The sequence below is a fragment of the Salvelinus namaycush genome, chromosome 19, assembly GCF_016432855.1.
Source record: "Salvelinus namaycush isolate Seneca chromosome 19, SaNama_1.0, whole genome shotgun sequence".
NCBI lineage: Eukaryota > Metazoa > Chordata > Actinopteri > Salmoniformes > Salmonidae > Salvelinus > Salvelinus namaycush.
Genome location: NC_052325.1, coordinates 52,125,580 through 52,151,841, shown reverse-complemented (window position 1 = coordinate 52,151,841; position 26,262 = coordinate 52,125,580). Strand labels below are relative to the sequence as shown.

The window sequence follows — 26,262 nt, the reverse complement described above, 5'->3', positions numbered from 1 at the left end:
AAAGAAACAACATTCAACAACAAGAACATTGACACAGACTTAATTATGTTACAGAACAGTATAATACAGTCTAATCTTTATTAATGCAACCTTTACCTAGCCAGATAAGTAATTGACAACAAAATATTTTACTAAGTGGTGGCTTACTGCTCACCTATGGCCAGGCCGTCGCTGAAGTTGTGCATGCCATCACCCATGATGACCATCCAGGCGATGCTGGCGATGCCCGCGTCTTTCATCTCCTGGTCCGAGTGGCAATTCCCGCCGTGTGAGTGCCCATGCCCACCGCCGTGAGAATGCCCGCCGTGGTTGTGCCCGTGTTTCTTGGGCCGACGGCCGTTCTCCTTGGTAAGTGAGTCTGCAGGGGCCAGTGGCGTCTTGTTGCTGGGCGAGTCAGGTGGCTGCAGCTCTGTAAGCTGAGTGTCATTGTGGCCGTTGTCGCAGGAGATGGCCGTGCTGTCCAGACCTTGAGGGGGGAAAAGGAGTAGAAAGCTGTTACTAAATGCCAAGTTCAGGATATACTGTATATGGCATGTCCTACAAAACACAAAGCTGGCAATACAGCAATGCATATAAAAAAAAAAAAAAAAACACACACCTTGTACTTTTGTCATGCATAGTATTATCATCCTCCTACACACAAAATTCCAAGCTACACACGTCTCACATAAATCTTCCATTTTAAGTGTGGTAACAATCCTACTCTTTTGTTAGTTAGAGTTCACTTTAGGACAGGACACCCTCTTACCCTCTGTGAGAGGCTTGAGGTGAAGCCACTCCGCGTCCGAGCGTCGATTCAGCTTGTGATCTGACAGCTTCCTGCCAATCTTGGCCTCCTCGCCCCTCTTCTTCCTGCGACAGAAGGTGCCCTGAAGGAAAAAGAATAGACACATTAATAGAAAGACAGACTTGTTTGCTAGCTCAAGTATAGCAATTCACCCACACTTAAGTGATAATTCCTGAGAAACTGGGTTACAAAACATACTAAAATAATTGACATATTTTCATTAAAAACGTTATTTTGATGAATTTATTCATACTATTTCATCCTTCCACAAGATATAGTCCCGACAGAAATCTAGGGTTGCTACCCAAGCCAGCTGGTTGTTCGTTCTATCGGTTGCCAGAGACGTGACCCAGTCGTTCAGTTTTTTTGTTCTGCAGCCGGTGGTAACTTGTGGAATAGACAGGCTGGAATGCGGTTTTAACCAATCAGCGTCCAGGATTAGACCCACCAGAATAGAGAGTGGAAGGCCCTGGTGCACAACTGAGCAAGAGAACAAGTACATAGGTGTCTAGCTTGAGAAACAGACGCCTCACAAGTCCTCAACTGGCAGCTTCATTAAATAGTACCCGCAAAACACCAGTCTCAATGTCAACAGTGAAGAGGCGAATCAAGGATTTTCTCGTGAAAGAACGGTGTCCATCCCTCCAATGAAGTTTCAGACACTTCTATGCCAAGGCGCATTGAAGCTGTTCTGGTGGCCAAACGCCTGATTAAAGACACTATGTTGGTGTTTCCTTTATTTTGGCAGTTACCTGTACATGTACTACTACAGTGCCTTTAGAAAGTATTCACACCACCTTCTCCACATTTTGTTGTTACAAAGTGGGAATGAAATGGATTGTCATTTTTTGTCAACGATCGACACAAACTCTGTCAAAGAGGAAGAAAAAGTAACTTTTTGTAATTAATAGAAAAAAAACTAATATATCTTGATTAGATATGTATTCAACCACCTGACACAATACATGTTAAAAATCACCTTTGGCAGCGATTACAGTTGAGACACAATATTAGCCCATAATTTTAAATCTTCAAGCTCTGCTGCAATATGTAACTTTTTGGGCAACCTGGTCATGATATAAATGAGTTACAGATATGTCACTCAATGAAAGCAAGACTAAGAAGCGGTATCTGTTTAATGTACGCTATTACTACGTTTCCCGTGCTTAAGTTTGTTATTTGCGTCTTTTACTTTTGGTTTTGTGCACCAGCTTCAAATTGCTGAAAATACAATATTTCTGGTTATTGAAATATATTTCAAAGTGATTTAGATTGTACAATGATTCTCTACAATATACAGTACTCTTGTTTTGTCACAAACTGAAAAGACAAACTATTAGAATTTTAACAACCAGGAAATGTTGGAGCGATTTCTGCATAAAAACTGTAATTAGGCCATTCGGGAACATTCAAGGTCGTCTTGGTAAGAAAATCCAACGTACAGTTGAAGTCGGAAGTTTACATACACCTGAGCCAAATACATTTGAACTCAGTTTCACAATACCTGACATTTAATCCTAGTAAAAATTCCCTGTCTTACGCCAGTTAGGATCACCACTTTATTGTAAGAATGTGAAATGTCAGAATAATAGTAGAGAGAATGATTTATTTCAGATTTTATTTATTTCAGATTTTATTTATTTCAATCACATTCCCAGTGGGTCAGAAGTTTACATACACTCAATTAGTATTTGGTAGCATTGCCTTTAAAATTGTTTAACTTGGGTCAAACATTTTGGGTAGCCTTCCACAAGCTTCCCACAATAAGTTGAGTGAATTTTGACCTATTTCTCCTGACAGAGCTGGTGTATCTGAGTCAGGTTTGTAGGCCTCCTTGCTCACACATGCTTTTTCAGTTCTGCCCACAAATTTTATATAGGATTGAGGTCAGGGCTTTGTGGTGGCCACTCCAATACCTTGACTTTGTTGTCCTTAAGCCATTTTGCCACAACTTTGGAAGTATGCTTGGGGTCATTGTCCATTTGGAAGAAGCATTTGCGACCAAGATTTAACTTCCCAACTGTTGTCTTGAGATGTTGCTTCAATATATCCAAATCATTTTCCTGCCTCATGATGCCATCTATTTTGTGAATTGCACCAGTCCCTCCTGCAGCAAAGCACCCCCACAACATGCTGCCACTCCCGTGCTTCACGGTTGGGATGTTGTTCTTCGGCTTGCAAGCCCCCCCCCCCCCCCCATTTTCCTCCAAACATAATGATGGTCATTATGGCCAAACAGTTCTATTTTTGTTTCATCAGAGGACATTTCTCAAAAAAGTACGATCTTTGTCACCATGTGTAGTTGCAAACCAGTCTGGTTTTTTTAATAGCGGTTTTGGAGCAGTGGCTTCTTCCTTGCTGAGCTGCCTTTCGGGTTATGTCGATATAGGACTCATTTTACTGTGGATATAGATACTTTTGTACCGGTTTCCTCCAGCATCTTCACGAGGTCCTTTGCTGTTGTTCTGGGATTGATTTGCACTTTTCGCACCAAAGTACGTTCATCTCTAGGAGACAGAACGCGTCTCCTTCCTAAGCGGTATGATGGCTACGTAGTCCCATGGTGTTCATACTTGCGTACTATTGCTTGTACAGATGAACGTGGTACCTTCAGGCATTTGGAAATTGCTCCCAAGGATGAACCAGACATGGAGGTCTACAATTTTTTTTCCTGAGGTCATGGCTTATTTCTTTTGATGTTCCCATGACGTCAAGCAAAGAGGCACTGAGTTTGAAGGTAGGCCTTGAAATACATCCACAGGTATACCTCCAATTGACTCAAATTATGTCAATTAGTCTATCAGAAGCTTCTAAAGCCATGACATCATTTTCAGGAATTTTCCAAGCTGTTTAAAGGCACAGTCAACTTAGTGTATGTAAAGTTCTGACCCACTGGAATTGTGATACAGTGAATTATAATTGAAATAATCTGTCTAAACAATTGTTGGAAAAATGACTTGTGTCATGCAAAGTCTTAACCGACTTGCCAAAACTATAGTTTGTTAACCTGTTATGGCTGCAAGGGGCAGTATTGAGTAGCCAGTTAAATCGTGCCCATTTCAAACGGCCTCGTACTCAATTCTTGCTCGTACAATATGCATATTATTATTATTACTATTGGATAGAAAACACTCTCTAGTTTCTAAAACCGTTTGAATTATTTCTCTGAGTGAAACAGAACTCATTCTGCAGCACATTTCCTGACCAGGAAGTGGAATGTCAGAAATCGATGCTCTGTTCAACTTCCTGCCTATACATGGGCATGATACGTAAGAGTCTACGTACACTTCATACACCTTCCCCTGGTTGTCAAGAGGCGGTGAGAGAAGAAATTTCGTGTTTATCTTGGTCTGAGGTGGAATTAAAGCTCTTTGTATGACGTGACCGTCCATTTCCTGTTTCTGGGTCGCGCGAAAGGGGACATGGATTTGCCTTCTGTTTAGCTGTCGTTATGGACGACTAACATCTCCGGTTTAGATTTTATTTGATACATGTGACCATATCATCGTAAAGTATGTTTTTTCAATATAGTTTAATCAGATTATTGAATTTTTTTTCGGGAGTTTTGCCGTGTTCCATTCTCTGACTTTGTTGACGTTGGAGAGATCCGTGCCACTTGGCAAGTGCCCATGCTAAATGATGAGGGAAATTTGCCGTTCCAGATCCAAACAACGACTGTTCTGGACAAAGGACACCTTGTCCAACATTCTGACGGAAGATCACCAAAAGTAAGAAACATTTTATGATGCTATTTCTAATATCTGTCGTGCATGTGAACTGGTCGTCGGCGCCCAAGTGTTGTCATTGTGGCTACGCTAATATAACGCTACATTTTGTTTTCGCTGTAAAACATTTAATAAATCGGAAATATTGTCTGGAATCACAAGATGCCTGTCTTTCAATTGCTGTACACTATGTATTTTTCAGAAATGTTTTATGATGAGTAATTAAGTATTTGACGTTGGTGTCTGTAAATATTATGGCTGCTTTCGGTGCAATTTCTGATTGTAGCTGAAATGTAAACTATGATTTATACCTGATATATGCAAATTTTTCGAACAAAACATATGCTATACAATAAATATGTTATCAGACTGTCATCTGATGAAGTTTTTTCTTGGTTAGTGGCTATTTATTTCTTTATTTGGTCGAATTTGTGATAGCTACTGATGGAGTATGAAACTGTTGGAGTAAAAAAAAGTGGTGTCTTTTGCTAACGTGGTTAGCTAATAGATTTACATTGTGTCTTCCCTGTAAAACATTTTAAAAATCGGACATGTTGGCTTGATTCACAAGATGTGTACCTTTCATATGCTGTATTGGACTTGTTAATGTGTGAAAGTTAAATATTTAAAAAAAATATCTTTTGAATTTCGCGCCCTGCACTTTGAGCTGGCTGTTGTCATAAGTGTACCGACGTCGGGCTTGCACGCCAAACAGGTTAACAAGAAATTTGTGGAGTGGTGGAAAAACAAGTTAATGACTCCAACCTAAGTGCATGTAAACTTCCGACATCAACTGTATAAGGTACATAGACAGGGTAGACATTTAAAAATCATGTTAAACAGTGAATCCATGCAACTTGTGACTTGTTAAGCACATTTCAGCGTTTCATTTTTTTATTAATTTGCAAACATTTCTAAAAACATAATTACACTTTGACATTATGGGTTATTATGTGTAGATCAGTGATACAAAATCGAAATTGAATCAATTTTAAATTCAGACTAACAACAAAATGTCAAGGGGGGGGTGTGAATACTTTAAGGCACTGTATTTCCTACAATCTACTCTTTCACGTCACAGTAATATAAGGTATGTCTTACTTTCCAGGTATTCTGAATACCAGTTAACAATAGTAAACACCAGAGGTGTGCACTCGAGTCACAAATATGGTGACTTGCAACTCGACTTTGACACCAATGACTTGTGCCTTAACTTGGACTTGAGCCTTTTGACTTAAACTGACTTGATACCCTCCAAGCACAAATAATAAAAATGATGCTTAAAAAAAAAAAAAGAAAAGTGTGCAGCGCATAAACTCTTCATTTAACGGATTACAGTCTGAATCGGACAGCAGCCAATGAAATTGTGCCAGCTGAGAAAAAGTTGCGCGTGGCAGTGCAGAGGAACGTCGGTGGGTGAATTCAGATGGAACCCTTGGAAAGATGATACCCAAAATTATTATTTTCGGATATAAAGACTACACTGTAGTCATCAAAAAAACGGATTGCAACTTGCAAAACATGCGGTAAAAAGATTAGACGGAGGCGCAACAACTTCGTTCGACATTTGAAGCTGCACAAAGAACAGAAGTCATGGCTAATATAGTTGACAGCTATATATAAAACTTCGCTAATGTAGCATGTAGGCTAACGTAACGTTAAAATAATGAGCCAGGCTACCCATGTACTTCCATGGAAATATAAAGTTTATTTGGAAAGTAAATAGTAAATATTTGGAAAGTAAATATATATTTTAAAAAGCATTCATGATTTGTGTAAATGTAATATACTAACTATTACTCTTGTTAAAAATATGAATTGTATTACATTTGGTGAAGAGCACATGACTTGTTTAGGACTCGAAACTTGACTTGGGACTTGAGTGCCAAGTAAAACAATGACTTGATCCCACCTCTGGTAAACACCTAGTTATGAAATTATTTCCATAGCATTCAATCAGGTATGGGTGCATGGCTCCTCCTTACCCCTGCGTCTTTGTAGTGTTTGAACATGCCGAGGCAGTGCTCAATGATGAAGAGGAAGTAGATTCCAGCCAGCGCTGTCAGGCCCTTCCAGACCCCGTCAAAGGCAGTGAGCATGTCCACCTCTTTAGTGTTGCTCTCGTTTCCCGACTCACCGTGGCTATGGTCGTGCTCCCCTTGAGCCTGTGAGATGGGGAAAAAAACGAAATATTGGTTGCACTATTTTACAGTCTTGTTTCCACTGGTAATAGGAAATTGTGGTATGGTGTAGCCGGAGTACCAGTCTTTTTAGCTAACATTCCACTCCTTGCCTCTCCTGTCATTTGTCAAAGAGACTGACCTTTCTTCAATCTTCAAATATGAACATTCTATCATTAATGACCGAGGAGATCAGAGGATTTGATCCTGATTCGATAACTTTTGTGATTGGAGTAAAGCTATGAGGGTTATGTTGGAACTAAATAAACATTTATTTTCTCCACAGATCACGTAAGCAAAGACTTTTATAACTAACCCAAGAGACCACATCCTGTCGTTTCCAATTGAAGAAAATGAATCAGTGGGCAGAACAATCGAGGTGGGCAGAGCCAAGCACAAGCTAGCACAATCCTATTGGCACATGCCTACTCCGTGAAGTACACATGTGCAATAACCAGGGGTTAAAATAAGGCAGTCCGCTACGGTGTCACGGCAAAAGAAAGTGGGGTACAGCATAGCGGTAAAAACATGAGCCTATAACAATAATTTAAAACAAAATGTCAAGATTGCTGTAATAACTGTAGGCTCTTTTTTAAAATCATTATCGCATGTCAGAGGCATGAAAAATGTGCGAATGGACAACGCTCCAAAACGGTTTAAAATAAATCCATCTCGCGCCATCTTCTGACTGTCACCTAACTGTGGACTGGGCTTCCTCTCATCACCATATTCAGCGGTGAGTGGAAATGCCAACCAGATGCTTCAGATTTATACATTCGGTGAAACATATAGCTCATTGTTCTGTGGCGTTTTTTGTTGTTGTCCAGACGAAAATCAGTCTGAAAAGTTGCTAGCTCATGTCCAAATTTTTTACCATGATGTCCTTCTGGACATACTGGAGAAGTAAATTGTTTTAGGACCTATTGAACCAGCATAGAGTTTGTCACCCGTGGTGAACATACTGCAACTGAAAAAATTATAATAATAATGGTACAAGGTACTTACTGTTTGAGCCAAAGCACATTTTAATTCACAGGAAATAAAGATAAAACACCAGGTTTAAAAACCTACGTGTTATTTTAGATTCAGACCTACATTTCGAATCACACATTAGAAATGTAACTAAAACAGCTTTTTTACCACATGAGGAACATTGGCAAGGTGTGGCCGTTTCTCTCTCAGGCTGATACAAAGAATCATCCATGCATTTAGTACAAGCAGGCGTGAGTACTGTAATGCTCTCCTGTCTTGTCTACCCAAAAAAAGCCATTAGTCAACTGCAAAACATAGAATAATGTAGCACGGGTAATGACCAAGGCCAGACTGACGACACGTTACACTAGTTAAGGCCTCTGCTGAATTTTTCTAATACATTATAATACATTAAGATTCTTCTATTGTTTTTAAATCAATCCATGATTGTGCACCCCAAAACATTTAATTGATGTACCCAGTAGGTCCTTCAGGTCCTCTGGCGGCCTGTTAACTGTCCCAAATCCTAGGAACAAGAGGCATGGAGAAGCAGCCTTTAGTTATTATGCCCCTAATCTCTGGAATATCCTGCCAGAGAACCAGATAGGTGCCAAAACTGTGGACATATTTAAAATAGATTTTAAAACGCATCTTTTTAGCTTTGCTTTAGGGCGCTTTACTCATTCATTTTTTTCTTATCACATGTTTTTTGTATAGTAAATATTGAAGCTTTTATTTTCATTGTTTTTTTAATTCATTTTTTTTTTTTTATCATGTGAAGCACATTGTGTTGCATTCCATGTCTGAAATGCGCTGGAAGTATAAATAAAGCTTGATTTGATAAAATTCTCAAACTAAAGATATACCGCAATTCAAACCACAAAACATTGTAGCTTTGATTTTAAAATGCAATAACTTGCCTAGCTAACAGCTAAATTGTTGTTTTTGACTTTGTATAATTCTAATTTCGAAGCTGCACATGTTGTCATGGAAAATATTTATGTAATTTCCAAAAAACAATTAGCAACCCCACCGGACATCTAGCTGCATATTGAACATTGAGATTGCTGAACGTGGAATGTTGGCTAAAAAGGCTGGTACCCAGACTAGATAGGGTGTACTTTACAAATTCAATGAATTTAACCATTTTAGCATAAAGTGCTGAAAACTTTTTTTCCTGTGTGTTTATTGCAACAATAATATCAATATTACACATCAATACAGAGACATGTGTATACAATGATAAAATAAAACACAAATTCACTACATCTTTAGATGTGACAAGGCAATCAGACATGATTTCTCATACTTTGAGGTTTGAGGGACTTATATAATTGTAACAGTTAAATGAAAAAAACTACATTTACATTTAATATAATATTTGGCCAAGAGAATAATAATGTTAATAAAATAGTTATGATCGGCATTACAAGGATAAGCATAGTGCCATTTAGCAACAAACGTACTGTTTAGTACCAGTGTTCTTTAAAATAACAGATAGAAACTTTAGCAAATGCTTAGCTAGTAACTTTTGCCAACATTCTTTAATTTCATGGCCAGGATTCCTGAACTTGTTAACAGTATGAAATGTCAAGACAATTATTCCATCACTACTAGGGGTGATGGATGATGAATTGATGACTGGCATGAAACTCAGAGGGGAGGAAGTCTGGTTGGAATAGTTTGCAGGGAGATCTGAATGCAGGTTTTGTGGAGAACGATTGTCTGGGATAATGCAAAAGGCTAATTCAACTAGAGCAGTCTGATATAAAACATTTGAATAAGTCATGTGTGTGATACTTCACAAGGAGCTGTCAGGCTGAGGGCTGTGAGGGGAGTTGGCACTGTGTGTGTGGCACTATATTGGCACTCCACTGAGGGCACCAGTGGTAAGGGAACAGGATCTTATAGCGAATTAGTTGCTCTGGTGATGGCAGGGGTTTACAATGTTTAGAACTTTGCAGCTGAAAATGTCATGAAGTCAATACCTTATTTCTTATTCTGCAAGAAAACGAAATCATGTCTGCTCTACGCAATCCACTTTTATCTGAATGCTCTAACGTTGGGCCAGAATGTGGTTAGTGAGTGTGTGGGGATTGGGTGCCATGGCTACACGGGAACAGATGGCATGCGAGGTGGATGTGTGGGTGGTACAGGGCAGAGAAGTTGGCCTACTCCGTGTTCGAATTGCATATGGCTCAAGGCCTAAAATTAAACACTCGCCACACACCAAATGCAGGTAGGTTTTGGCATTGGCGGGTAGTTACTCAGGGCTCTACAGTGTGGGCATTTTATAAAAATAGTCACAAGTCAAGTATGGGCACATGCGAGTTGTGATTAATAGAAAAATAAATGCTGCAGTATCAGTTTAAGTATTTCTGCCATTCTGTTTCATACATGTTAATGCACAATCTAATCCGAACGTTGTACCCCACCTCGCGCAGCAACACTGCCTGTCTGGGGGGCTGTACGCACTGAAATATTTGCTTTTAGAAGCAATGCACACAGCCAGGAGTTGGTCTAACTAGTAAAGTGAGACTTGTGTTTCTTGGATATTTACATTGTTTTGTCCACAGGTTTTGTTTTTAAATGTTTGAGTTTGCTTCCACTGCAGGCAAAGAGATGCCGTTGGCCTCTAGCCAGATTCTCACAGGCACACTAGTGATGTGCAGTTCGCAAACAATTCATTATGTTTGAACTACGATTTTTACTGACTCAAGAGTCATGATTTGTTTTTCATGAGTGACTTGTTCTATTTAGTCGTTCGTTTGATCTGCTAGTGCCGGCCGTAATGAGTCCTAAAGCAGGATTAATACACGTTCCTCCGGCTCAGCGACTCCAGAGACGTGCTCCGACCACCAACTGTCTGGCATATGTGTGGAGGAACTGACAATTGATTGCATGGTGCATTAATGAATGCCATTAATTGATTATTGAATGTTATGCTGGAAACAGCTTTGTAGAACCAAAACATACACAGCTCAACAAACTCAAACGAAACATTTGGAGTGCTGCAGTTCGCAAACAACATTGTGCTCATCACCCTCACGGCAGTCAAGGAATGCATTTTGCCAAGCGTTGCTCAAAATCTAGTCCAGTTGCGGCCACAACTAGTCTAGACCTTGTAATAAACACTCTTATATGTTTGTATGCACAGCAATACACGCATGTAAACATGTGCTTTAAACAATGTACAAGTTTCAGTCACAAATGACAGCTCCAATGAGCCACCTATGGTGAACGACATGTGAACCAGAGGCTTAAGAATCATGACTTTGAGAGTTCAGTTCATCGATGCCCAGTAGAGGGTCCTGAATGCTCTGGGCATGATTGACTCAAATTAACGAAATTAGTCAAAAGATTAGTTATTATGACTGAACGAGTCGAAAAGATCAGTCAGCAAAAAGAGCCGAAATTCCCACCAGTAAGGCACACTGAAGACTCAAGTGGCCCCGTTACCACAGTAACCTTAAAGGGGCAGCAGAATCTGTGATATTTGGTTAAAAGACTCAGGTCACAAAATATTACATTAAACTGAGAAATATACCACATTACTTCTTACTAGTAATACATATCTTGTTTTAGAAACGTTACTAAGCATGCTCATCCATTTTAATTCAAGTTTTTTAGTGTAACGCAAAACAAATATTTTGGTTGGTAAAAAAAATCTGAGTGGCTGGTAGATGTATTAATCTACATGCCAGTGTCTGGTAGGCATTCAAGTTTTAGGTCCTGCCATTGACTCTTGGGGTGCCCCATGTCTCTTAGGGTTAATGTTAATATCTTTATTTTTGGGGGGCCCGCATAGATATTTCCATTCTTGTTGTGGGGGTGCCCAGCTCCCCTCTTCTATAGCTTTAATTCACGTGGGGCAGCAGGTGAATCATCAATCTGACATCCTGTAAAAAGTCTTCCTATTGGGGAAATTCAACTTAAACTCCCAGTGTAGTCAAAATGAAGCGTTTCCTGTATATTATAACATATTGTACAGCTGATGAAACAAACACTGTAGAAGTATAAAAAAGTTAAAATCAGTGTTATTTCCTCATAGTTGCTGGTTGAAAATACAATCTACACAGGACCTAATCAGCAGGTTTGCATGGTTGGAATTTCAGCTTTCCAAGGTGAAATCACCATGCGGTAAATTGGTAGATAGACCAATAACAAGAGAGATCCAAACCTCTCTGCTAGTAACAGCTAGTTTTCAGTTTCCCCTCCCCACTCCCAGAAAGTCACAGCAAAAATGCTAAAAAGCTATTTTTGCCCATTTAAATGGGCTTTATGGATAATAGCTTTATGGATAAAACATATATTTTTTCTTCTCATCAATCCATACACAATACCCCTTAATGACAAAGCAAAAAATGCACCAACCCAAACAAGTCTCTGAACTTGTTGGTGGATGTGTGTAGATTGGATGCCATGGTGGTGTCATGACGTTGCCTGTCTGGGTACATCAAGCCCCATCCCCCTCTCCCTGCCACTCCCTGCCTCCCCCTTTCCTCCAACCCATGCTGTGGCCAGAGAGACGTCGTAAATTCCTGAGAATCTCCTCATGGACACACAGTATAGCAGAGGGTAAAACTTTCATAGAGAACAAAGGGATTTCTTCCACCTCACAGAACATGAGGTACGAACAAATTTCATGTTCCGGAAAAAGTAAAAGAGCGGTGAAGATTCCAGCTATTAACTGGTCCGTTTGTCACAACTTGGGAAACTCATGGGAGACTGTGGCTACATTACCATACCGCTGTTTATATAATAGCCTCAGATATGAGGTTTACATCTAATTGTTGTATAAGATGAATGAGTGAGTATGATACTGTTTGTATAATTGTGTAATATGATTTTGGACTGTTTAATGAAGAAAAATCCAATCCCTTTTGATTTGAACTAAATCCGAGGACCCGCCCCTGAGCCCAGTTGGGTCAGACATCCTGGGACAGCCCTTTCTGCAATCCTAATAAAAACCCAACTGAGAAATTATCACTAGACCATGTTTTTCTCCATTAGGAGAGGAACGAAGGTTGTGTACCATTGCTGAATCTTTAACCATACCACGTGGTTAAACTCTTAGACTATACTGACAGAATAAGAACAAGTCTTTGATATTGATTACTAGTCTGCAGCTAGGAATTCGGTATCATTGAACGCGAAGAACGACAACCGCCGAAACATCCACTTGATAACGAAACGAATGAAAGTTCAGAGTGACAATCTCCTCTAACCAAGACAGAGAGAGAAAGACGGACGAAACTCTCCAACAGAAACTAACTTTTCTCCAGCGATCAAGACGACACACTGAGCGTATATATATATATATATATATATATATTGATTGCAATTGTTCCCGAATGAGTGAGCGTTCATGTGTAAAGGATTAGCATGTCAATTGTTATAATTATGAACTCTGTAGTGACTTCTTAGTCGACCCCCAATTTTCCCTTTGTCTAACAAGCCGCCATGCCGGTTCAGCCCACCAGGGCATATTTCTCCTATCATTTCATGTAACCATTTTAAGTTTGTTTGTTTATGCATTTTTGTGAATTACTTAGTTAGTAATAAATAAATTATTTAAGACAATTGATGTATGGATGACTCAGTGAAGACTGGGTTCGTGCAGATAACCAACAATATACGACGTTTGGAATGAGACTAACGTGAGGTAAAATAAATAAATCATTAATCAGAAGACTATTGATCAGATATGAAAATATCTGAAAGGTTATATTGGGAAATTATAACTTTGTAATCTGAACACTTTCCCTGGTGCCCCAATTTCCTAGTTAATTAGTTACGTTATTATATCGTTGATCGCGTAATAACTAATTACAGAGAATCTTTGATAAAAACTAAGTCTTCAATTTAATGACAGTAAAGACACGACAGTGGCTATCTGAGAAACTAAGGTGTCACAGGGTCAGTGGAGCCGGAAAGTACTCACATGTGGCAGCAGGTGGAGCAGGGCGTCTCCGCTGAGCGTGCCCACAGCCAGGGCAACCAGGAAGGTGAGCAGGAACTTGAAGCAGCCCTGGTTGAGGATGGGCACCAGTATTACGCCCAGTAGGGACAGCAGGCTGATAATGGTGATGGAGACAAAGCCCCACATCCAGACCCACACTACACACACAAACAGAGAAAGGGGGTGGGGGTGAGAGAGACAAAGATGGCGAGAGTGAAGAAAGAGAAAGACAGAAAGAGTCATACCACAACTCGTAAGGGAAGGAGCATTATGCATCGACCGCCAAAAATATTGTGAAGGGGGAGTGACACCATAGTCAGAAACATGTCCCCCTGCAGAGAAAAATGTCTACCGTCCACAAGCTGTTGGCATTCATAGGCTTACTTTCTTGAGTGAGATTTTGTAACAATCACTTCCATCGCTGTTGAAAGCGATAGCTACACACAGAGCTACGTTGTTAGATGTCATTATGAGTTCATTTTGTCCTTGCTCCTTGAACATTTATTCAAAACAGAGGCCCAGAATTAAAACAGAAACATAATGTATCAAAAGGTCATAAAATTATATGGTCATGACAGGATCAGTTTGACAGTCATAGTTGGGGCCAGGGCTCTAGAAAACTGAGAAACTAAAGAACAATTTAGATGTTTAGAAAACTGAGAAACTAAAGAACAATTTAGATGTTTAATGTAGTGTGAAATTCAATGTCACAAACGTGTGCCGCAGTCGCTAGACTGATACTAGCTTCTGCCACCAGCATTCAGATCTGGCAGGTGTCGAAGACTGAAAATGCAGGCTCATCATCCAGACAATTGATGTCAAGGGTGGACTTCGACAGTGCTTTCTTGCCAAGTCAAAATGAATTGGTGTTCGATGAATATGTTGTGAAGATTGCGTAGCCTGTTTTGGAGGCGGCCTGACTAATAACGGTTAGTTTGTTCAGGTTATTATACATGTAACCCTAAATAACCACAGAATTCTGTTGACAATAACTACACTCCAACTGCAAGTTAAGGAGTGGGAGAAACACCTTGAAGCCCCAAAAGAAAATGTATACCGTTGTTTTCCAGTTATTTTTTAATAGGGCAGGGTAATCATGTTACTTTTAGTGGGCCTGAATGCGACATGTGACTCCTTACGCTTCACAGGGATCACAAACGCTCTCACGGGATCAAATAAGTACAGCCTTTGGAAAGGTTTGAATACTGAATACTTTTTTCCTTCTCTCGGGGTGGTCACTGGTCTCTCGACTGGATAGGTTAAACCAAGTGTTCATGGACCTGTTCACCCCTAGTCGTTTCAGAGGTGTATTCCAAAGTAGCGTCAGCGAATATTATACATTAACAAAAAATAACCTAGGAGGAGTGAGCGGTCTTAACGCTAAAATCAAATAGATCAAACAACGATAGTCCAAATTTATACAAATAACGAATGAATAAAACACCTAGTCAAGCATCTTTTCATCTGCCTAGTCTCAGGTGGTTAATGAAAAAAAGTGATCCCTGATCATTCTGTAGTTGTCTGAATAGTGAATCAAGCGGTTGCTGTCTCTTCGCCCAAATGGAGGATTAAAAATCATTACAAATCTCCAAATGCTGCAAGTCCTTTTGGAAACAGGAGGCAGGCGTTCCTCACAGGAGGGGGGATGCTAAGGACAGAGACAGGGCACGACAAAGTTCTAATTACACAGATATTAGATGTTAGTTTTGGGAGCATGCCTGTTAAGCTCGGCTTTAGGATAACAAAAACAAAAAAAGTATTTGAAGACCGCAACAGGGACAGCGTCATAAAATTGTATTAGCTGTCAACTCCTCCTCCAATGAGCTTTGAGAGTGGGGTGAGGTATTGAGGAATCAAGGCTATTAGTTTTCAGACAGATATTGTCATGTTCATGATCTCCTAACAGGGAGATGATTTTTAATTGCCCATGAGCCTTCCTATTGGGAAAATTCAACTTAAAAGGCCCAGTGCAGTCAAAATTAAGCTTGAAAACTGTTTTAAAACATATTGTACAGCTGACGAAAACGAACATCGTTAAAAAGTATTAAAAAGTTCAGTATTATTTCCTCATAGTTGCTGGTTGAAAATACAATCTACACATGACCTAATCAGCAGGTTTGCATGGTGAGAATTTCAGCTTTCCAATGTGAAATCACCATGCGGTAAGTTGGTTGATAGACCAATAACAAAAGAGGGATCCAAACCTCTGCTAATAACACATCAGCGCTCTGGAGCAGTTTATCAAGGATCTCTGTACTTTGCTCTGTTCATCTTTGCCTCGATCCTGACTAGTCTCCCGGTCACTGCCGCTGAAAAACATCCCCACAGCGTGATGCTGCTACCACCATGCTTCACCATAGGGATGGTGCCAGGTTTCCTCCAGACGTGACGCTTGGCATTCTGGCCAAAGAGTTCAATCTTGGTTTCATTAGACCAGAGAATCTTGTTTCTCATGGTCTGATAGTACTTCAGGTGCCTTTTGGCAAACTCCAAGCGGGCTGTCATGTGCCTTTTACTGAAGAGTGGCTTCTGTCTGGCCACTACCATAAAAAGGCCTGATTGGTGTAGTGCTGCAGAGATGGTTGTCCTTCTGGAAGGTTCTCCAATTTCCACAGAGGAACTCTGGAGCTCTGTCAGAGTGACCACCGGATTCTTGGTCACCTCCATGATCAAGGTCCTTCTCCCCCAATTGCTCAGTTTGGCCGGGCGGCCAGCTCTAGGAGGAGTCTTTACTGTTCCAAACTTCTACCATTTAAGAATGATGGAGGACACTGTTCTTGGGGACCATCAATGCTGAATAGATGTTTTTCCCCAGATCTGTTTCGACACAATCCTGTCTCGGAGCTCTACGGACAATTCCGTCGACCTCATGACTTGGTTTTTGCTTTGACATGCACTGTCAACTGTGGGAACATATAGGAAAGGTGTGCGCTTTTCAAAATCATGTCCAATCATTGAATTTACCACACGTGGACTCCAATCAAGTTGTAGAAACATCAAGGATGTGGTCCCGTGTGGCTCAGTTGGTAGAGCATGGCGCTTGCAACGCCAGGGTTGTGGGTTCAATTCCCACGGGGGGGACCAGGATGAATATGTATGAACTTTCCAATTTGTAAGTCGCTCTGGATAAGAGCGTCTGCTAAATGACTTAAATGTAAATGTAAGGATGATCACTGGAAACAGGATGCACCTGAGGTCAATTTTGAGTCTGAGTATTCACTTATGTAAAGAAAGTATTTATATTTTTCAAATGTGCAAAAATTTATAAAAACCTGTTTTTGCTTCGTCATTATGGGGTATTGTGTGTAGATTGAGGAACATTAATTAAATGCACTGTAATTGTTGCAAAGAAATTCTTTGATATAGATATAAATACAAATACAGCTGCATTGGGCCCTTAAACGGTCCAAAACATGTAAATGTTATGTAAATGTTATGTCTACTGAATTAAACTCCAGAAGTAGGGAAACCGGTAAATAACGTGTGGATTCATAGGGGACCAAATGAATGATTGACATGGCTCTATTAAAGTGGCTAGGGATGTTACATTGGGATTTGTATGAAAACATCTTGTTTATGTGAGTCAAGGTTAGTGTCCTCTCTCTGGCTTAATCCCTTTTAATGGCCATCAGGGGAGCTTCAATGGTGTGAGTTTAGCACCACTGACATTCCAAAGGGCATTAAAAAAAACGACCTCTACCCTCCCCTCTGCAGGGAGGGGGGGGGGGAGGCTTAGGACTGGAACAACATTGTCCACACACCCTTGTTGCAGCAAACATCCTATAACATGCTGCAGTTGTGGGCCACACCCCTCAGGTTATACCGAGTTAAATTGAAAATGTTTACCAAAGTTGGTCGCCAACTCCTCTATCCTGCTTTGTGACACACCCTTCAGGTGTTGATGTCCATGAAGCGAATATGCCACAAAAGGTGGCTAACCTTTGAGCCAGGTAAACTGTCGCACTCAGATAGTCCTTGAAATCTCGTAGCTCCCAGTTGGTGAAGATGACATGAATGCATTTTAGTGCTTCTGAAGTTGGAACAACTCCAACCAATGAGATTTTAGGTATATGGCTAAGCAAGCTAATGTTGCGGCTGTTAACTTGGTTATGGTGACAATGTGTCAATAATGCATATGTTTTATATAAATCTGTTGGTGAAACCCAGTTTTTCACTTTAGTGAGATTTTGCCAACCATTATTACTATTAGAAGATTCTGCATCAGGATTTGTTGTGTAGCTGCTTCATATTCCGCATTCACACCAGTTGCTTGGCCTTTTAAATTAAATAGTGTCAGAGAGGAAGACGTGAAGCAAGAGCTGACTCCTGTCCAAAATCTGAAAGTGGGGAGTGTTGAATTTGGTCAACATAAAATGTAATTGCTAAATGAGATGAGGCCTATTTGATCAAATAGAAGTTAAGAAATGCTTAAAAAAAATCATTTGTTACAAATGTACTGGTATACAGTGCATTCGGAAAGTATTCAGACTAGAGGTCGACCGATTAATCGGAATGGACGATTAATTAGGGCCGATTTCAAGTTTTCATAACAATCGGAAATCGGTATTTTTGGGCACCGTTTTTAAATTATTTTTTACACCTTTATTTAACTAGGCAAGTCAGTTAAGAACACATTCTTATTTTCAATGACAGCCTAAGAACGGTGGGTGAACTGCCTTGTTCAGGGGCAGAACGACAGATTTTTACCTCGTCAGCTCGGGGATTCAATCTTGCAACCTTACAGTTAACTAGTCCAACGCTCTAACCACCTGCTTTACATTGTACTCCACGAGGAGCCTGCCTGTTACGCGAATGCAGTAAGAAGCCAAGGTAAGTTGCTAGCTAGCATTAAACTTCTCATAAAAAACTACACATGGTTGATGATATTACTAGTTTATCTAGAGTGTCCTGCGTAGCATATAATCGATGCGGTGCGCATTCGCGAAACAGGACCGTCGTTGCTCCAACGTGTACCTAACCATAAACATCAGTGCCTTTCTTAAAATCAATACAAAGAAGTATATATTTTTAAACCTGCATATTTAGCTAAAAGAAACAGGTTAGCAGGCAATATTAACCAGGTTAAATTGTGTCACTTCTCTTGCGTTCATTGCACGCAGAGTCAGGGAATATTCAACAGTTTGGGCCGCCTGGCTCGTTGCAAACTAATTTGCCAGAATTTTACGTAATTATGACATAACATTGAAGGTTGTGCAATGTAACAGGAATATTTAGACTTATGGATGCCACCCGTTAGATAAAATAAGGAACGGTTACGTATTTCACTGAAAGAATAAACTTTGTTTTCGAGATGATAGTTTCCGGATTCGACAGGCTCGTAAGCATTCATTCAAACAGCACTTTCGTGCGTTTTGCCAGCAGCTCGTCGCGGTGCTTCAAGCATTGCGCTGTTTATCAACTCCCGCGATTAGGACGGTGTAACCGATGTGAAATGGCTAGCTAGTTGGCGGGGTGCGCGCTAATAGCTTTTCAAACGTCACTCGCTATGAGACTTGGAGTAGCTGTTCCCCTTGCTCTGCACGGGTAACGCTGCTCCGAGGGTGGCTGTTGTCGATGTGTTCTTGGTTCGAGCCCAGGTAGGAGCGGAGAGGGACCGAAGCTATACTGTTACACTGGCAATACTCAAGTGCCTATAAGAAAATCCAATAGTCAAAGGTATATGAAATAGAAATCGTAGAGAGAAATACCGTAATTGCTGGACTATTAAGCGCACCTGAATATAAGCCGTACCCACTGAATTTTTTTAAAATATGTATTTTGTACATAAATAAACCGCACACGTCTATAAGCCGCAAGTGCCTACCGGTACATTGAAACAAATGAACTTTACACAGCCTTTAAACGAAACACGGCTTGTAACAAAAAAAATAATAAAAATAAAATAAAAGCAGTAAACAGTAGCCTACCAAGAAAGTCAAACTTCATTGCGGTGGCGATTGTTTTGGCTTTCAGTCGGATCTGCACAGTTGAAACAACTCGGCCGTCTGCTCTCTGTGTGTTGACCCCGTCTTCAAGCTCATTTTCTAGTTCGGGCCATCTGCTTTTCTTCCCTCTGAAAGCTTTTGTTGTCAGCGTCAGTTCCTCGCGCTGCTGTCTCCAACGTCTTATCATCGACTCATTAAGGCCAAGCTCCCGTGCAGCAGCTCTATTTCCTTTTCCAACAGCCAGATCGACCGCCTTCAACTTGAAAGCTGCATCATATGCATTTCTCCATGTCTTTGCCATGATGAGGGTGACAAAATGACTACCGTAATCAGAATGATGGGAAGTTTGAGCGCGCTCGATTTACGTGACATTATGTGACGGTGCTCAGTTTTTTGGCAGCGTGAATCTTGTGGGGGAAAAAAATCATAAATTAGCCGCGTCATTGTATAAACCGCGAGGTTCATAGCGTGGGAAAAAAGTAGCGGCTTATAGTCCGGAAATTACGGTAGTCCTATAATATGGACATCAGAAATAGAGGAAGGCTAGTACTAAAAACAAAAAATAACTACTGTAAAATAGATTGTGTTCGTAAAACGTACATACAGTTGAAGTCGGAAGTTTACATACACCTTAGCCAAATACATTTGAACTCAGTTTCACAATTCCTGACATTTAATCCTAGTAAAAATTCCCTGTCTTAGATCAGTTAGGATCACCACTTTATTGTAAGAATGTATTTATTTTTTTCCCCAGCTTTTATTTATTTCAACACATTCCCAGTGGGTCAGAAGTTTACATACACTCAATTAGAATTTGGTAGCATTGCCTTTAAATTGTTTAACTTGTGTCAAACGTTTCGGGTAGCCTTCCACAAGCTTCCCACAATAAGTTAGGTGAATTTTGGCCTATTCCTCCTGACAGAGCTGGTGTATCTGAGTCATGTTTGTAGGCATCCTTGCTCCCGCACACCTTTTCAGTTCTGCCCACACATTTTCTATAGGATTGAAGTCAGGGCTTTGTGATGGCCACTCCAATTCCTTGACTTCGTTGTCCTGAAGCCATTTTGCCACAACTTTAGAAGTATGCTTGAGGTCATTGTCCATTTGGAAGACCCGACCCTTCCTGACTAATGTCTTCAGATGTTGACTCAATATATCCACATTATTTTCGTTCCTCATGATGCCATCTATTTTGTGAAGTGCACCAGTCCCTCCTGCAGTAAAGCACCCCCACAACATGATGCTGCCACCCCTCTGCTTCACGGTTGGGATGGTGTTCTTCAGCTTGCAAGACTCCCCCTTTTTCCTTCAAACATAACAATGGTCATTAGGGCCAGACCGTTCTATTTTTTCCTCAGACCAGAGGACTTTTCTCCAAAAAGTATGATCTTTGTCCCCATATGCAGTTGCAAACCATAGTCCGGCTATTTTATGGCGGTTTTGGAGCAGTGGCTTCTTCCTTGCTGAGCGGCCTTTCAGGTTATGTCGATATAGGACTCGTTTTACTTTGGATATAGATACTGTTGTACCTGTTTCCTCCAGCATCTTCACAAGGTCCTTTGCTGTTTTGGGATTGATTTGCACTTTTTGCAGCCATGTACGTTCATCTCTAGGAGACAGAACGCGTCTCCTTCCTAAGCGGTATGATGGCTACGTAGTCCCATGGTGTTCATACTTGCGTACTATTGCTTGTACAGATGAACGTGGTACCTTCAGGCGTTTGGAAATTGCTCCCAAGGATGAACCAGACTTGTGGAGGTCTACAAATCTTTCACTGAGGTCTTGGCTTATTTCTTTTGATTTTCCCATGATGTCAAGCACAGAGGCACTGAGTTTGAAGGTAGGCCTTGAAATAGATCCACAGGTATACCTCCAATTGACTCAAATGATGTCAATTAGTCTATCAGAAGCTTCTAAAGCCATGACATCATTTTCAGGAATTTTCCAAGCTGTTTAAAAGGCACAGTCAACTTAGTGTATGTAAACTTCTGACCCACTAGAATTGTGATACAGTGAATTATAAGTGAAATAATCTCTGTAAACAATTGTTGGAAAAATTACTTGTGTCATGCACAAAGTAATGTCCTAACTGACTTGCCAGAACTATAGTTTGTTAACAAGAAATGTGTGGAGTGGTTGAAAAACGAGTTTGAATGACTCCAACCTAAGTGTATGTAAACTTCCGACTTCGACTGTAGTATGTATCAGCTGGAAGTAGAAGCCTAGGTGTTATTGTTTATTAGTTCTCTCCAATTAGGGGAGGGGTGGAATGATTTTTGGGAAATAAAGGAAAATATATTTTAAAAAGAGAACTACACTACCATTCAAAAGTTTGGGGTCACTTAGAAATTCTTGTTTTTGAAAAAAAAAGCAATTTTTTTGTCCATTAAAATATCAAATTGATCAGAAATAGTGTAGACATTGTTAATGTTGTAAATTACTATTGTAGCTAGAAATGGCAGATGTTTTATGGAATATCTACATAGGCATACGGAGGCCCATTATCAGCAACCATCACTCCTGTGTTAGCTAATCCAAGTTTATCATTTTAAAAGGCTAATTGATCATTAGAAAACCCTTTTGCAATTATGTTAGCACAGCTGAAAACTGTTGTGCTAATTAAAGAAGCAATAAAACTGGCCTTCTTCAGACTAGTTGAGTATCTGGAGCATCAGCATTTGTGAATTCAATTACAGGCTCAAAATGGCCAGAAACAAAGTCCTTTCTTCTGAAACTAGTCAGTCTATTCTTGTTCAGAGAAATGAAGGCTATTCCATGCGAGAAATTGCCAAGAAACTGAAGAGCTCGTACAACGCTGTGTGCTACTCCCTTCACAGAACAGTGCAAACGGGCTCTAACCAGAATAGAAAGAGTGGGAGGCCCCGGTGAACAACTGAGCAAGAGGACAAGTACATTAGTGTCTAGTTTGAGAAATAGACGCCTCACAAGTCCTCAACTGGCAGCTTCATTAAATAGTACCCGCAAAACACCAGTCTCAACGTCAACAGCAAAGAGGCAACTCCGGGATGCTGGTCTTCTAGGCAGAGTTCCTCTGTCCAGTGTCTGTTCTTTTGCCCATCTTAATATTTTCTTCTTATTGGCCAGTCTGAGATGTGTTTTTTTCTTTGCAACTCTGCCTAGAAGGCAAGCATCCCGGAGTTGCCTCTTCACTGTTGACGTTGAGGCTGGTGTTGTGGGTACTATTTAATGAAGCTGCCAGTTGAGGACTTGAGCCGTAACTGCACAAATTGTCTTTAAGCAATTTTGGTCTTTAATGCCGGGTCGACAGAAGAGTTCCTTACTTTCCCCCCCTGTTTTTAGAGAGAGAGAAACCAAAAGCCCACTGTGCCTATTTTTCAAAAATCGTCAGTCCACATAAAGTGAAATTCCCCCAGTGTATTTTCCCAAGTCCTCTCAACTCCAGGACCACAGACAGTTTGTTGTTGCCTGATCCAAGACTTGTGTCAGAGATTCTCAGACTGAATACGCCACAGTTTAGACTACCGATAGATCAGCCTTCTAATTCCCCCTTGCGATAGTGTGGTGCAATGACAGAATGCCACCATCTACCACTGACGTTCGCGGCATAAGCTCCTAACTTTTAAAGTAAGAACCACTGTAGTTCTACAGAATTATACCTAGAAGAGGCTTATATGGAGGAACTTTGAATTTCCTTTAAGCTAGCAAGCTAACTCACAAGCTTGTGTGCTGAGCAGCACCAAATTTAAAAACGTCTTTTTTTTGTAGTTAATAAATCCAACGTGAAACGTGATAACTATGCCTATAGTATCCTTAACTAGCATTGAAAAAGTTTATCTATTCTTCTCTGGCTAATTAAAAATATCTCCTAATCTTCTGAATCATGCTTGTACGTCAGTACTGTAGCCGTGCTCCAAAGGGGGGAGGGACAGTTAGCCTAAACACACAAAGATGTTCAGCTTGCAGGCAGACACCGGAATATGTTTGAGTGACAAAGTGAGGGCTTTGAATACGCTCTTTGTGTTTAAGTGTGGGACGATTAAAAATGTCCCATTAGCGCTACATGAAATGGTCACTTTTGTAGACACACTTCAAATATTGCCACCCCTCCCACATCAGCGTAAGCGAGAGGGTATTAGACAGGTAAATAGCCGAACCTGGCGTAGGCTATTTACATGGCGAACTTGCAAACTAAAGTGCGTTTGGCACTTAGTAGGCTCTATTTTTCGGCTTGCGCTATGTAAATGGGACATATGAAATGTACAGGCATACTAATTTGACATACGAAATGTACAATGCATATTAATTTGACATATTAGATAGTATGATGAGTATTGGGATGCAGCCTGAGTCCATACATTAGATTTGTTGTAATTTGTACGTCAGCTGATTAATTTGTGAATAAACAATTATTTTAATGACATTTGTGCCCACCTTATTATTTCAATTAGTGTAGGTTTAGTGCCAAGTAACTGACCCTTATCGCACATGACAATACTTCAGCAACTTTGTTCACATCCTGATTGTCAACTTCAAACTCTTGCAACATGTCTATTGTTTTGAAATGTATCCTCTTGCCACAGAGGCAGTTGCTACCGTTGAGTAATATCTTTTTTGTCACATCAGGCAAAACTCCCTATAATCCTGAGGCAACTGTAAATCAGACAGATCACCACTGGCGGGTCCTTCACACTCACATAACTCATACTCCACCCCCCCCCCTCTAATTACCCCTATCAGGAACAGCCGGGTGGAAATATGGGGAAGGAGGGAAAAGAGACGAGAACTGGTCTTCACTCCAATTATGATTCTCCTTCGAGCCGTGCCCAGAAAGAAAGACTGTCCTAATTGGCAGTGTGAGAAAAAAATGAGAACTTACAGGACATTTTCTGAGCACACAAGTGGAAGTTTACGGGGGGTAAACGAGAGGTAGTCTCTCTCCAAGGGCGGGATGCACTACTGGTGTCTCTCGCTGCACCATGGGAGAGACTCCAGTCCTTCACCAATGAGGAGTCATCCGTGCCCTCTTCTTTTTCAGTGCCATCTTAATGATCTTCACCATTTTTATAGTGGTCTTCAGCCCCACAGCACAAATGTTGCATCGGGACTCTGGAGTTTGTGTGTTAATGAAAGATTTACAGTACCTTCAGAAAGTATTTAAACACCTTGACTTGTTACACATTTTGTTGTGTTACAGCCTGATTTTAAATACCCCATAATGTCAAAGTGAAATTATGTTTTTCAAAATGTTTACAAATTAATAAAAAGCTGAAATGTCTTGAGTCAATAAGCATTCAACCCCTTTGTTACAGCAAGCCTAAATAAGTTCAGGTGTAAAATGTCCTTAACAAGTCACATAATACATTTCATGGGCTCATTCTGTGGGCAATAATTGTGTTAAACATGATTTTTGAATGACTATACCCCATCTCTGTACCCCACACATATAATTATCCGTAAGGTCCCTCAGAGCAGTGAACACAGATTCAACCACAAAGACCAGGGACGTTTTCCCATGTCTTGCAAAGAAGGGCACCAATTGGTAGACGGGTAAAAATAAAAAAAAGCAGACATTGAAGAACCCTTTCAAATGAGAGGTTTGACAGGAAGTATTCCCTGTTTGGCAGTTTTGCTAAATGTTGTTGTTCAAGGCCTTTTCCATTTAGATGTATTGTCATGGGTAAGAACACTTTAGTAGTAGTACTTGGCAGCTAAAAGCTAAATTGCAGTGCTGAGAGTGCCATTGCATCAAACGCATGTCAAACAGAAAAACACTTAGGCCTATCCAGGCCCAAGTAGTATCTATTCACCACACCAATAAAAGGGCAAAAACATAAGATCAACCTTTGTGCAGCCCTTATGTTTTGGCAAAGTTCTGCAGAGCCTTGGGAAATGCTGATGGCAAATAACTGTTATGCCAAAGTCTATTGCACACGCCATATCATGAGACTGTCAAAGCTATTGGCATGTTTCTGAGTATGTGTTCTCACTCGACACAGAAGAGCCTTCAAGCTCACTATGTGCTACCTAAGAAGCAGGGTTGTATTTGCTGAAAAAAAAATACTGTACTTTGCAGTGCTCATTTTGTTTGCGTGCAACAGAAGCTAAGTGTGTACAGCAGGGTGTGACTGACACATCTATTGTGCAAATAGGCCCTAATACTGCCACCCATGTGTGAGTTGCACCATTCAAAACATAGATTCAAAGACTTACGTCCACAGAACAATCCAATAACATTATGTAGGCTTTTGGACACGAGTACCACAATTGTCACATTGACATAAAAGTCACAATGGGCACCTTGTTAGTGGATGAAGTAAGATCCTTATGAGGGCTACATAAATGCATTACTGTCACCGAGTGAAATCACAGGGCCTTACCGGAGTTGGCTGGCTCCAAGGCGGCCTGCCCCACGTCCACCTGGTGATAGTGGCGGATGCAGACGCGGCTGTCAATCTGGTAGAGCAGGGCCGGGCACAGGTAGGTGAACTGGCTGGGCGAGATGCGGGAGTCTGGACTCAGGCCATAGTAGTTGAGGAGCTGGGTCAGATTCAGACACTGGAGATTGAGGAAGGAGGGAGGAAGAGATGGTGGACAGGGGAGAAAAGGTTCATCAAACAGTACCATGTCATTACATTACACATCCTTTACTACTCAGTTTATGCAAATCCATTTCATATATATATATATATATATTAACATTTGGTGTATT

General features: G+C 40.6%; 1 protein-coding gene across 1 annotated transcript in view; it reads right to left on the bottom strand.

The window, feature by feature from the left end:
- Window positions 1–26,262, bottom strand: part of slc39a10 (solute carrier family 39 member 10) — a 62,388-nt gene that overhangs the window by 12,736 nt on the left and 23,390 nt on the right. Inside the window, exons 5-9 of the mRNA XM_039015117.1 lie at window positions 25,931–26,108; window positions 13,609–13,784; window positions 6,498–6,677; window positions 749–869; window positions 155–466 (exon numbers count right to left, since the gene is read on the bottom strand). Of these exons, the coding sequence (XP_038871045.1) occupies window positions 155–466; window positions 749–869; window positions 6,498–6,677; window positions 13,609–13,784; window positions 25,931–26,108 (967 nt within the window). The remainder of the gene's footprint in view (window positions 1–154; window positions 467–748; window positions 870–6,497; window positions 6,678–13,608; window positions 13,785–25,930; window positions 26,109–26,262) is intronic.